At 41.2% G+C, this 13,556-nt stretch overlaps 1 protein-coding gene across 2 annotated transcripts in view; it reads left to right on the top strand.

Moving 5' to 3' along the window:
• Positions 1-13,556, top strand: part of LOC126418959 (protein suppressor of forked) — a 160,045-nt gene that overhangs the window by 103,312 nt on the left and 43,177 nt on the right. For both annotated transcript variants that reach the window (XM_050086005.1, XM_050086003.1), the window contains exons 6-8: positions 7,352-7,585; positions 8,048-8,239; positions 9,099-9,290. In XM_050086005.1, coding sequence (XP_049941962.1) covers positions 7,352-7,585; positions 8,048-8,239; positions 9,099-9,290 — 618 coding nt within the window. The remainder of the gene's footprint in view (positions 1-7,351; positions 7,586-8,047; positions 8,240-9,098; positions 9,291-13,556) is intronic.

Genomic DNA, 13,556 nt, shown 5'->3' with positions numbered 1-13,556 from the left:
TCAATTCATCAATGGATTTTGGATGGTTTTTATAGACATTTGCTTTCGCTGCACCCCAGAAGAAAAAGTCCGGTTGTGTTAGGTCAGGCGATCATGGAGGCCAAAGTCCCTGTGAAATTATACGATCAACAAAAACATCAGCAAGCAGTGACATTGAAACGTGAGCTGTATGCGCAATTGCACCATCTTGTTGAAAATAGCCATTCAGTATTTCGCTTAACACAAGTTCTCCTAAGAATGGGTATGGAATATCACTGCAGTATCATTGTGCATTTATTATTTCGTTGAAAAACCCGGCAGGTGAACAATCATACGGCACTTGCGGCTAACAGTCATACGGCATTGCGGAGAGATTTTTTGAACACCCCGTATATAGACACACACAAAAGCACAATTCTAGTGCACATGGCCACCATTGTCTCTGGGTGCTAAGTGCTAAGGCTGTGCATGTGTGAGTCGCTTGCGCGTGCATGTGCTCGTCTGCGTGTACGTGTTCACTTGCATGTGCATGCTGCTTCAGACAAAGGACATACTCCGAAAGTTGAATATTTTTAGCATTCTTTTTCGTTAAACCTGCCTGCGACTCACCACCACCTCTATGTGTTGAGTTGGTGAGTAGCAATCTGTCTTTCCCGTATTGCTGTTGTACCATAAATTCTTTATTTCCTCAACTTGATTCAGTACCTTCTCATTTGTTATTCAATTTGCCCACCATATTTCAAAAGCTTCTCTTCTTGTCCGGTCTGCTAATTGTCCATGTTTCACTTCTTTTCAAGGCTACACTCCAGAAAAATACCTTCAGAAAATACTCTTAATACATTCATATTTGATGTTAATAAATTCTCTCCTTTCAGAAATGCTTTTTGTCTCCCATTGCCTGTCTGCATTTGATAGCATGTCTGCTTCACCCAACAGCAGTTAATGTGCTACCCAAACAGCAAAACATGTCTACTACTTTGTCTCATTTCCTAAGCTAATTCCATAAGCAACTGCTTCCCAAGTCCTTTGTTGCCTCCAACAGAATTACAGTATCATTGGCAAATATCAGAGCTGAACTTTGACCCCCTTTCCAGATACCCTCTCAGTTTTGTTTACTTTTTGCTCAGTGTACAGACTGAATAACATTGGGGATAGCTTGCACTCCCCCCCCCCCCCCCCCCCCCCCCCCCTCTCTCTCTCTCTCTCTCTCTCTCTCTCTCTCTCTCTCTCTCTCTCTCTCTCTCTCCCTCCCTCCTCCTCCTCCTCAACGAATCCTTTCCTTTCACATGCTTGATTGTTATAATTGTTGTCTAGATAAATAATTTTTTGGTCCCTGTGTTTTATCCCTGGCACCTTCAGAATTTCAGAGAGTGTGTTCCAGTCATCATTGTCAAAGTTTTCTCTAAATCTGCAAATGCAATTGACATTGCTTTGCCTTCCTTCAGTCTATTGCCTCGTATGTTCCTTCATTTGTCTGGAACCCGGCTTTTACCGATGTCTTCATTTTTCTGTAAATTATTTGTCTCGGTATTTTGTAACCATGAGTTGTTAAACTGATGGTTTAGTAATATTCACAGTTATGAACACCTGCCTGTTTTCAAATTGGAATTATTACATTGCTTTTGAAATCTAATGGTATTTCGTCTGCCACGTGTATCTTGCACCCAAGATAAAACAGGTTGCCATGGGTGGCTCTCCAAAGGATCTTAATAATTCTGTGGCAACTTCGTGTGATTCTGGGGTCTTGGTTTCATTCTGGTCTCTCAGATTCTTCTTATTTTCACTTACCACCTCTTCTCTGTCTATAATATAGTCTTCAAGCTTGTTTCCCTTATATTGTCCCTGTACATATTCCTTCCATCATTTACCCTTCCTTTCTTTGTTTAGCATGGACTTCTATAATGTTGCCTTCAAATGTATTAAAGATCCTTGAAATATTTCATATACTCTCCAAATTTAAGAAGAAAGACTGAAGAAGCTGAATGCATTTCCAAGTTCATCTTGCGGAATTCTTCGTTACAGAGGCTGAAGTTGATGAATGATGATTAATTCAATGTACCTGTAATGAATATGGTTTGGTTGCCCAGTGGGTAACTGTCAGATTTCAAATCCAATTTTCCATGCTTCAGTCCAAGGACTTTTCTGTCACATATCACTTTTTTCCCTAATTTGTAAAGGTGAAAAATGCGAAGTTACTCCATGGTTTCGGGCCAATCTTAAATTGGAGAGGTGAGTTCAAAGTTTGGAGGAAGGCAAGGGTATACTACATCCACTAGGACCATGTCTAATAAAGCACTGTGGTGTTAAAAGTAACTGTTTGGTGAGATGCTTTGTGAGCCTCCACGTATAAGTTCAGTACATCACAAAATAACTGTTTTAAACTCATGTTGACTTTTCATTATTTGTCTTGGTGTTCTCTCTAACAGGATGGGTGACAAGTTGGGTTTTCATACTATTTATAAACTTCACAGAAAGCTTGTAGCATTCAGTAACACAGTTTTCCAGAGACTCTATAATTTATTGAATACTGATGATGATGATGATGCCAGTAGTCTTTGGTGTCACTTTATGTACAACAGACTTATTACAGGCTGGAAGATAATGGGATCTATTCCTTTAGTTCAGTAGCATTTCTTTTACATTTTGTTTCTTCACCTGAGACAGCAAATGTAACTTACCTTATAAAAATTAATGATATGGATATAATAGAGGGAAACATTCCACGTGGGAAAAATGATCTAAAAACAAAGATGATGTGACTTACCAAACGAAAGCGCTGGCAGGTTGATAGACACACAAACACAAACATACACACAAAATTCAAGCTTTCGCAACCAACGGTTGCTTCATCAGGAAAGAGGGAAGGAGAGGGAAAGACGAAAGGATGTGGGTTTTAAGGGAGAGGGTAGGGAGTCATTCCAATCCCGGGAGCGGAAAGACTTACCTTAGGGGGAAAAAAGGAAAGGTATACACTCGCATACACACACACATCCATCCGCACATACGGACACAAGCAGACATTCAGACATTATCACATAGTAGGGGAGAGAGTGTGGCAGATATGATATGCGAGTTGGAATGGAAGTCATTAAAGCAAAGACGTTTTTCGTCGCGGCGAGATCTATTTACAAAATTTCAGTCACCAACTTTCTCTTCCGAATGCGAAAATATTTTGTTGAGCCCAACCTACATAGGTAGGAATGATCATCAAAATAAAATAAGAGAAATCAGAACTCGAACAGAAAGGTTTAGGTGTTCGTTTTCCCCGCGCACTGTTCGGGAGTGGAATGGTAGAGAGATAGTATGATTGTGGTCCGATGAACCCTCTGCCAAGCACCTAAATGTGAATTGCAGAGTAATCGTGTAGATGTAGATGTAGTCTGCATTTTGCATTCTATAATGTTCTATGAGTGCCCATCTGGTCACATGACTGCAGAAAACCGCCCAAATCTGTGCTTTAGTGTGTAGCGTGTGCATGAGGGGGTACATTGCTGCAGCACTGACGGTAGGCAACCGCGGGGTATTGTCACTGTAATAATTCAAAAAGGCCAATGCACTGTTACGAGGCAGGTTACTTGTTGGAACAGCAACTCGGCGGTACTGCACAGACTAGGTCAGCAAATGGCTAGACAGATTTCCACATTGACAGTGGCTGTGGTGTTTTAGAATACCTGAGTAGTAGTTGCATATACACACATCTGCTGACATAGGCGCTGGACATTTTTGTAATGGAATTATTCTGTTTCATACCACTACCAGGGTGATGGGGCTATGCTGAATGAGAATGCCACATGGATATGCCAGCAGAAGTCACCAGTATGAGCCCATGGCAGGACAAAAGCAGTGCGCACCCATTCCATCACTGGACTTAGTGCCCTGGTACAGCTGGCCATTACAAATTAACACCAGCAGCATGGCCGACTCCTGCCCAGGGTCATTCCCTGTGCACACCAGTCGTCCACTGCCATTGCAGGATGGACATTATACACTTATCATGCAGTACGCACTGCTGGTGCAGGGATTGTACAGCCAGTTTATGTAATGAGGTCTTCGGTTTGACTGAGTATCTGTGGAGTGTGCTGGCAACCACTCCCGCAGAATTCCGTGGCCAGTTGGCAGCTGACCTGGTGTATCATGCAGTGAAGATGCATCAATAAAAAATTTGTGAAATTTGGAGCACCCTTTCTCTTGAGCCTCCTGGGCTCCAACGTCACCTCCACAACCTGCTTGCACCTTTGTGGCTCAGTCACCCCACTCTGCAGAGGGGGCTCTGTAGTTTGGTATCAGAATTTGCAGCGCTGTCTTCTCGTGTCAAGGCATCTGCGACATGTCCTACAGTGTCAGCTGAGCTCAGTGCAGTGAGCAATGAACCATTTGGTGTTGTGTTTTGGAGAATGTAATAGACATGGAAGCAAGACCTGTCCAGCAGGCTGAAAGACGGGCCCTGAGATTTAGTGGGTTCGACTGTTAAGTAGTACACAAGCCAGGGAAGAAGCATAGGAATGCAGATGCACTAAGAAGAAAGGTAGCAGTAGTGAAAGTTCTGGATCATGGTCTTGCGAAGTGGTAGGCAGCACAGAACTCTGACAATGACTGTAATCAGTAAAAAGCGCAATCACAGATCAGCATATATGACTTATTGTTGTGCAAGGACATGAAGCTAGTGTAGCTGGTAGTAGTACCAGAAAAATTTAAGTAGTAGTTTTAAAGGAAGCACATGATCACATGTTTCCTGGTCATGGAGGGTGCAGAGCAACAAACCAGAGAATGGCGGAAAGATACTGGTGAAGAGGAAGGAAAGCGAATGTGGATCAATATGAGAGAAATTACATTTAGTGTGCACAACAAGTGGACTTATATCATAAAAGAGAACTATTGCAGAGGCTAGCAGAAGTATCAAAGCCATTTGAAATGTTTGTGGTTGATGTATTTGGACCATTCAGGTGTATGCCAGCAGGAACCATTCTGTAATAACAATAATAGATCAATTTTATCAGTACATGAGAATAGTTATTATACCAAACCACCAAGTAGTGAAGTTGCACAAGGAATAATTAATAACTGGATATTGAGGTTGGGAGTTCCAGATGTGATACCTGTGAAACAGGTATGAAGTGTCAGTTGTGCATGTGAAGAAGTTAAGAACTAGTCTCTTCATCCACAGGCCATTGGTAAAAGGTAATGGGTAGTTAGAACAATTGGGAAAATGTCAAGTTACTACATGAACGCACACCATGGTGATTGGTGTACATATCTAAGTTACATTATGTGAGCCTATAATTCAGAAGTACAAACGAATAGAGGATTGTCTCCATTTGAGAGGTATATGGTCAGAAAATGCCATCATCGTTCAATTTTACGAAGGCAAAGAAAAGTAAAGATGGAGGGTTGGTATGGTAATTTGCAAATGTAATTTGACAGATTAAAAAGTCTACTCACCAAGCAGTGACAGGAGAACACACACACACACACACACACACACACACACACACACACACACACACACAAACACACAAAGGCGTTACACATGCAAGCTTTCAGAGCCAGTGGCTCCTTCTTCTGGCAGAAGGATTGAAGTGGAAGGAAAAGGGGTGAAGGAAAATGACTGGAAAGGCTTAGGAAAAGGGGTAAGGTTCAGAAAAGTCACCCAGAACCTGGGTCAAGTGGGACTTAGTGGATGGGATGGGAAGGAAAGACTGACTGTTGGAGACTGAACTGGGCAAGATTTGAAAATGAGAGCTAAAAGGCAGAAGACAAGGTAATATCTAACACAGAGATTACTCCTAAAACATCATGCATGAGTTAACAAGAGTGAAGACCTAAGTGCATTATATGTGATAAAGGTGGGAGGGGATGGTGAAAAATAGACAGGTCAGAAAATGAAAGCTGTAGAAAACTAACACAGAATGAAGAAAGGAATAGCTACTGTGAAAAAATGCTGAGACAGAAGAAATTAATGTATACTGAGGCCTAATGGGTAACAAGTTATAAGTTAGAATAAAGGGGCATAGGTGGTAGTGTACTGACAACACACAATATCCTGTTGCAGAACATGCACTAAAATATGACAATCATTACCTCAGTGCCCTTTTCACTGCACATTCTATCTGGATTCTCCCCCCCCCCCCCCCCCCCCCCCCAAGAAATCTGAAGGTGGGAACTGGTGCTACAACATGTCCTTTGCTCTTGCCATCCACCTGGCTTGCCACATGGATCTGCTAGTAGAAGTTAAACTGGTTCAAGGCCATGGCAGGACAACAGCACTGTGCACCGAATCCCTCTTCAGACTTAGTGCCAGGGTGTAGCTGGCCCAGCAGCACAGCTCACTCCTGCTCAGTGGGCAGTACAGTGCTCCCTGTGCACACCAGTAGTCCACAGTCAATGCAGAAAGGGCATTTCATTGTGATGGGTTTCGACAGCTGGATGTTGCTTGGGGCCATAGCAGGTAGAATAATACCGCTGGCATGGGGATTGCATAAAGAGACTGAGGGCTTGGAGAAGTATCCGTGTCAGCATTGCAGGCACCCAGCCCAGTAGAATTCAGAGGCCGGCCAGTGACTAACTCAGTGTGTCAAACAATGCAGATGTTTCAATAAATATCTTGTTACACTTGAAGCTGCCTTTCTGTGGAGCCACCTGGCCTCCACCTCACCTCCACCACCCATTCACACCATCCTGACTTGTAGCCACCCCACCCTTACACTGAGGGTGCTATACAATATACTTAATGTACCCCCAACGGAAAAAGTCACACGGTGTAGGCCAGTCGGCATGCAGGGCAAAGGGAATAGAGCCACATCATCTTCACTACTAAGTCCAATTCAACAATGAAGTTCGTTGTTTAGGTAACAACAAACATCGGTGCTCCAAAGAGGGGGTGCCTCATCTTTCTGGAAGATGAAATTCTTGGAATCAGCAGTCAGTTGTGAAAACATCTGCAACTGCAACATATCAAGATAAGAGGTACCTGTCAGTCTTCTCACAGAAGGAAAAGGCCCATACAGCTTCATCCGTGACACTGCATAGAAAACATTAGACTTCAGCGAATCTTGTTCTTGTGCTGCAATGTCATGAAGGTTTTCGGTGCTCCTCACTTTCATATTGTGGCGATCTACTTTTCTATATGAATGGAAGGTCTCACATTTCCAACACAGACAAACTCTTTCCTTGATTTGTCACCACTTTGTCAGGGCATGGTGATATTTGAACATTTAATACTTTGCAAAATATAGAATGTTGAAAACAAATGAATCATTTATAGTAACCCTGTGTTTATGCATGGTAGGTTAGGTGACAACGGTGTTAACTGCTAAAACATGCATAATGCCTCCTTTACATTATAACTGCAAATAATAGTGTCTTATAATTACAGGTTTATCAGAGAGGGGTAATAAATCCTATGGTGAATATTGAACAGTTGTGGAAGGACTATATTAACTTTGAACAAAACATTAATCCAATCATCGCAGAAAAGATGTCTATGGAACGTAGTCGTGACTATATGAATGCTCGTCGTGTAGCGAAAGAATTTGAAGCGGTGACGAGAGGTCTAAATAGGAACAGCCCTAGCATACCTCCAATGGGCCATCCAGAAGAGTTGAAGCAGGTGATTCTCTTACTTGATTCATAATTTAGCTATTGACATGAAAAAGTGAAGGCACTTAAAATTATTTGTGATAATAAGGTGTATGTGTAGTATGTTTCATTATAACTTTTATGTCACTTTTGTTTATGTTGAATTTCAATGTAACACTATCAATTTGATGAAGTCTGAATCTTAGTCAGTTCATGCTGCTTCAGATTTTGAGTGTCGACTATGTGGTGTTTGTAACAACAAGAAGATATTTTATGGACCATCACCGTTGTTTTTAGTCTACAGATTGAAATTCATTTTTGGAAAAGTGCATACTGTATTGTTGTAGATGTTTCCTTTGGCTGGTATGAGATTTGGTTAGAAACACAGTGATCATTTTTCAAAATTTGCCTGTTGCATTATTATTTACCTTTTCCATTCTGGATACCTGAGAATATATAGCTTTATTCTGTCTCTGTCTAAATTATTTTTCAGGTTGACCTCTGGAAGAAGTACATTGCATGGGAAAAATCAAACCCTTTGCGAACTGAGGATACTACTTTGATTACAAGGCGTGTTATGTTTGCTTTTGAACAATGTCTTTTGTGTTTAGGACATCATCCTGATATCTGGTATGAGGCCGCACAGTTTCTTGAGCAGAGCTCAAAACTTCTAACAGAGAAAGGGGTAAGTTCGATAGAAAGTGGTAAGTTTGAAGTTATATATAGTGGAGTCCATTTTTGTGAGCAGGAATAGAGAGAAGAAATAAATATGCTGAGATATTTACATGGTAAATGTTTCATAATGTAAATTTCAAGATGCAAAACATCTGCTGTAGATGGATTTATCATGATATTTTACTTATTAATTAATTATAAATGAATGCAACATGTTGGAGGACTGTAGTATTTGTACTGGAATTTACTATCAGCTTTTTAAAAAGCACCATTCAGTATATGGCATGCATATATGAAGTGCTGCAATAACAAGGATATGGTCCCTGGGGCTTTGAGTTTGATTATTAATGATTTCAACTTACTTGTTTACATAGATCTACTTAGTCACTGCACCTTTTTGTATCTAATATGTTGTAATTGTCCTCAGTTCACAGAGCTTGACCATAGAGCTCCCTGTTACTCATACTCATTTTAACTTTTGTAATGTGGCACCACTTATTCTACCAGAAATCTCTCGGCTTTTTTCCTACAGTTGGGAATTAAGTATTAAATATTTGCTCAATCTCATAAGAATTTGAAAACAAATTTACTACATTCAAGTGCCATAATGATTGTTATTTCATAGTTTATGAAATATATTCTTTCGCATGGCAAATCTTGATTTCATGTTTTAATTCTGATACAGTATCCAATCAGTTCTGGGTTTAGTGAATGGAGATGGCGCATGAATAAAAGCCTGTGACGTATTAGCACAGTGCAAAAAATATTTTACAAATTACTGTATGTAAATGAAAAGTATTTTATGTAATTGTCTCACTGAGTGTAGATAATATGACACATTAATTTCACAGTAATTGTTTATTGTTCAGGATGTTACAGCAGCAAAACTGTTCAGTGATGAAGCTGCTGCAGTATATGAGAGGGCAACAGCTTCTTTGTTGAAAAAGAACATGTTACTCTATTTTGCTTATGCCGATTTCGAAGAAGGAAGACTAAAATATGAGAAGGTGCATCAAATCTATGGTCGTTTTCTTGAGATTCCTGACATTGATCCAACACTGGTAAGTGGTAGAGAATCAATGTTGCGTGTAGTTTCTTAGCTTTTTGCTATTTTCCAGAGATTTTGATGGTTTAAAGATAGATTTAGAACATTTATAATGCGTTTTTCCAGTATTGTATTTTCTTAATTAATGTCATATATATTGTTGAGAATTGTATTGAGTGAATTATTACTTTGCACATGATACCAGAAAGTTCTTGCAATGAAATAGGATGAAGATACCTGCAGATAACTAAAATAGTGTAGTAGAATTAGCCCTCATTTGCATATGCTTAGCTGTGACCGTTTATTTGGTGCAGCAGTTTATGTGTAGTAGATGAAACTTTCTGAAAACTCTGCTCCATAGCTTTTAATCATAAAGAAGAGGGCACTGATTCTAAACCTGGCTCTGCTTTGCTTAAATGTATTCCACATGAAGGACAGTTAGAAAGTGCAGAATCTAGTATTTTGCAACTGTCAAATAAGATGCATGGAATAGCTGGTGAAATCTTGATGTAAAATAGCTGCTGCATTATAGTGTGTCAGTGTGAAGCGTTCCACCCAGAGAGAGGCATCATCAGTCTTCTCAGTGTCTCTGTGTCACACCTCACACTCCAGCTGTTGCATACCATGGTATCTGGCAACACACGGATGAGCACGACGGTGGACCACTGTTTCTGCTTCTGACTCTCCCTAATAGGATTTATATGCTTGGGAAACTTTTTATTATTTTTATTTTTTTTTATTTAGCGTATGGCTAATACAGACATATCATGAAATTACATATACATATGTACATATTGACACACAAGAAACTTAAGTTTGTCTTTACAACTGAATATCCAGTCCTTCAATCCAGCGCACTGCATCTGGAGTTGCTTGCAGGAAGTCCTCTTTGGCGCCGTGATAGGCTCGAATCCTGCATTCACTGACAATGTGGTGAACAGTCTAGTATGGAGCCCCGCAGTCACAAGCTGGATCAGGCAGCTTGTTCCACGTAAAGAGAGCATCCCTGCATCGCCCATGGCTGGTACGGATTCTGTTGAGAGTAGACCACGTCTTGCGTGGTAAGTCGAATCCACTTGGAAGTTTAGCACCTGAGAAGATGTTATGCAGGTGCACATCTGTCACTGCTTCCCACCGACCTTTCCATTCTTCAAGAGGTTTGAAATTCTTAGCAACCATGTCAGCAGCATCGCACAGAGTTGGATGACGTGATTTCAGTCTCTTGTGATTTAAAAGTGGCAGGTCGCTATGCACGGGTAGGTTATAATTCCTGGAGATCTTGTGGAATTCTCTCATAGGGGCAGTACATCTGCGTAGATCAGGAGGCATTATACCGGTTAACAGTGGAAGCCAATAAACTGGAGTAGATCTGATTGTGCCAGATATTATGTGCATTGTCGTATTCAGCTGGGTATCAACAAGCCTTGTATGATGACTATTCATTCAAACAGGTGCACAATACTCAGCACTTGAGTATACCAAGCCCAGAGCTGAAGTTCGCAGGGTGGTTGCTGAAGATCCCCAGGTAGTTCCGCATAGCTTATGGAGGATGTTGTTTCGAGTCCTCAGCTTTTGAGCTAAGTTAAGAAGGTGTTGTTTGAAGCATAGTGTACGATCCAGGATGACACCAAGATATTTTGGGTTCCAGTTGTGATGAAGAATTCTGCCTCTGAAACTTACCTCCAGTTTTACGTTCGCCAACTGGTTATTTAGATGGAAGCAACACACTTCTGTTTTACTCACACTGGGTTGGAGTCTCCAGATTTTGAAGTAATTGTCTAATGCAGACAGGTCATTGGCTAAAATCTCTTCTGTTGTCTTCATTTCCTGGTGTTTGACGGCTAGAGCCAGGTCATCGGCATAGCAGTATTTTCTGGACGAAGTGTCAGGTAGATCAGATAGATATAGGTTGAACAGTAAGGGTGAGAGAACTGATCCTTGAGGCAATCCGTTGTTCAGCTTCCTCTCCTTACTTATGTTGCTTCCAGTGATTACCTGGAACTTCCGATCACTTAGCATTCTTTTAATCAGTCGAGCCATTGTTCTGCAGGGTATGATGCGGAGAAATTTGTAGATAAGGCCTTCCCTCCACACAGTGTCGAAGGCGGCAGTTAGATCAACAAATGCCACAGATGTTTTCTGCTTCATTTGGTATCCTGACTCTATGAAGGATGTGAGAGACAATACTTGGTCGCAGCAGCTACGCCCTGGTCTGAAGCCTGCCTGATCAACTGGAACGTTCTCTAAGATAGCGCTACTTATTCTGTTATATATTAGCCTTTCAAAAAGCTTGTAGCAGCAGCTGAGTAGGGAAATGGGGCGATAGTTTTCTACCCTGTTGCTGGGTTTGCCAGGTTTCAGAACAGATATTATCTTCACCTTTTTAAACTCAGATGGAAGTTGACCAGTCAGCAGGATGTCAGTGAAGAATTCTGCCAGCCATTTCTTAGCTTTTCCTCCCATATGGATCAGGAATTCTGGGTGGATACCATCACATCCAGGTGCCTTAAGAGGTTTGAGGTCCTTCAGTCCAGAGTCAATGTCTGAAACTGTGAAGGGATGGGTATACTCAGATGAGGGAGATGCCTTCTTTTTAAGGTCACGAAGCTGTCGTCTGATATGTCTTGTATGTTTCTTGTCAGGAGGTACTCTTGAGGTGGTAATAATGTGGGAAGCAATTTGGTCTGGTGTTACTTCGGAATTTTTTCTGCATGCTGGTGCACTTCCTCCCAGTTTTCTCAGAAGACTCCATGCTTTCCTGCTCGAGTGGGTAAAGTCCATAGTTTTGACTGTTTCTGCCCATTTCTGCCTCCGAGACATGTCCAAGCTGGACAATAGTTCCGTAGCTATCTCTGGGTCACCACTTTGCTGGAAGTATTGGTACAGTGTTTCACTTTCCTCATTCCATCCTGGAATATATTCTTTTCGGTATCCTCTTGGCATACACTTTTTAGCTGTTGCTGTCACTGCACCAATGAAGCGTTGATAGTTATTATGTGATGGAGGTATCCATCGAATGGTCTTATCCAGTTCCGTTGAAAACTTCATCAGTCGGCTTTTTGGAAATTCCATCGAGCATGCGGAGTTGATCGTATGACAGGAACAGTGCAGCCAATTTGTATTATTACAGGTCTGTGTTGGCTGTGAGGAAAGGCATTTATCACTTTCCTTGTGGTGTTGATGGGAAAGCCAGTTTCGTTGCAGCTAACAAAGCATAAGTCAGGATTTGAATCCTTGTCCCAAGCAGCTGACCTGAAAGTGCCTTGATCTTTGGCATCAAACACTAGATGAAGATTATTCTCTTCGATCCATTCTGCAAGCATGCTCCCATTTTCATCATTTTGAGAGTACTTCCAAAGTTCATGGTGACTATTGAAGTCTCCTATGTAAATTGCAGGATGTTCTGCTGTGTGTAGGACAAAATCAGGCCATGTTGTTTTGGGTGGTTTGTAAACATTTGTAATAGTAATGCTGTGCAATTGTATGACAACTGTATGTATATCTGCCTCCACACTTACAGAAATCAGCGAAGCTTCGTTTATGTTGTTACGGACATACGTAGCAATTCCATACACCTCGTGGTAAGTTACACCAAGTGCAGAATATCCAGGAATTCGACCTCGGCTTCAGAATATTTCTTCGCTGGAAACACGAGTTTCTTGAATGGCGACGACATCGATATTGTTGTCAATCAAAAATTTTGACAGGTAGTCACACTTTGCCCTGCTAATGCTTTTGATATTCAGTTGAAGGAGTCTGATAGTTGGTCCAATGTTTCTTGTTAATGAGCTCTGAAAAGAACTGTTTCTGCTATTTAGTTGATATGTCATTGCCAGGAGATCCTATGGATAGTCTGGCTGCCTGTAATCACTGTTGCTCAATTAGCACCACCCAGGAGGTATGTGTAGGGTATTTTAAGGTTAAACCTACGGACGTGAGCAACGCTACCTCCCCTTGGGAAACTATTTCTATTGCTTCTTAACATAATACTTGCCATGTTTATTTAATATCACCAATAATGAACAAGACCATGGCTAAGTAACCTCACCATACCTAACTAACATGAAAATAAATGTTAAATGTTCTATGTGCAGCCCAATGCACTTGCTACAGACTGATGTGGCAGAAGGACACTATTATCTGAAGTGTCACATAGTACATTGCTCCTTGCCACTCCGCGGTGCCCCACCACCTGACTTCTTATGTGCATATTACTATAGCTACTTGCTGCTCAAAAGTAAATGTGGGACAAAATGTTTGGGGCATTTTTTTTTAAAAAAAA

This window comes from Schistocerca serialis, chromosome 9, assembly GCF_023864345.2.
Source record: "Schistocerca serialis cubense isolate TAMUIC-IGC-003099 chromosome 9, iqSchSeri2.2, whole genome shotgun sequence".
NCBI lineage: Eukaryota > Metazoa > Arthropoda > Insecta > Orthoptera > Acrididae > Schistocerca > Schistocerca serialis.
This window is presented reverse-complemented; position numbering and strand designations above follow the sequence as displayed.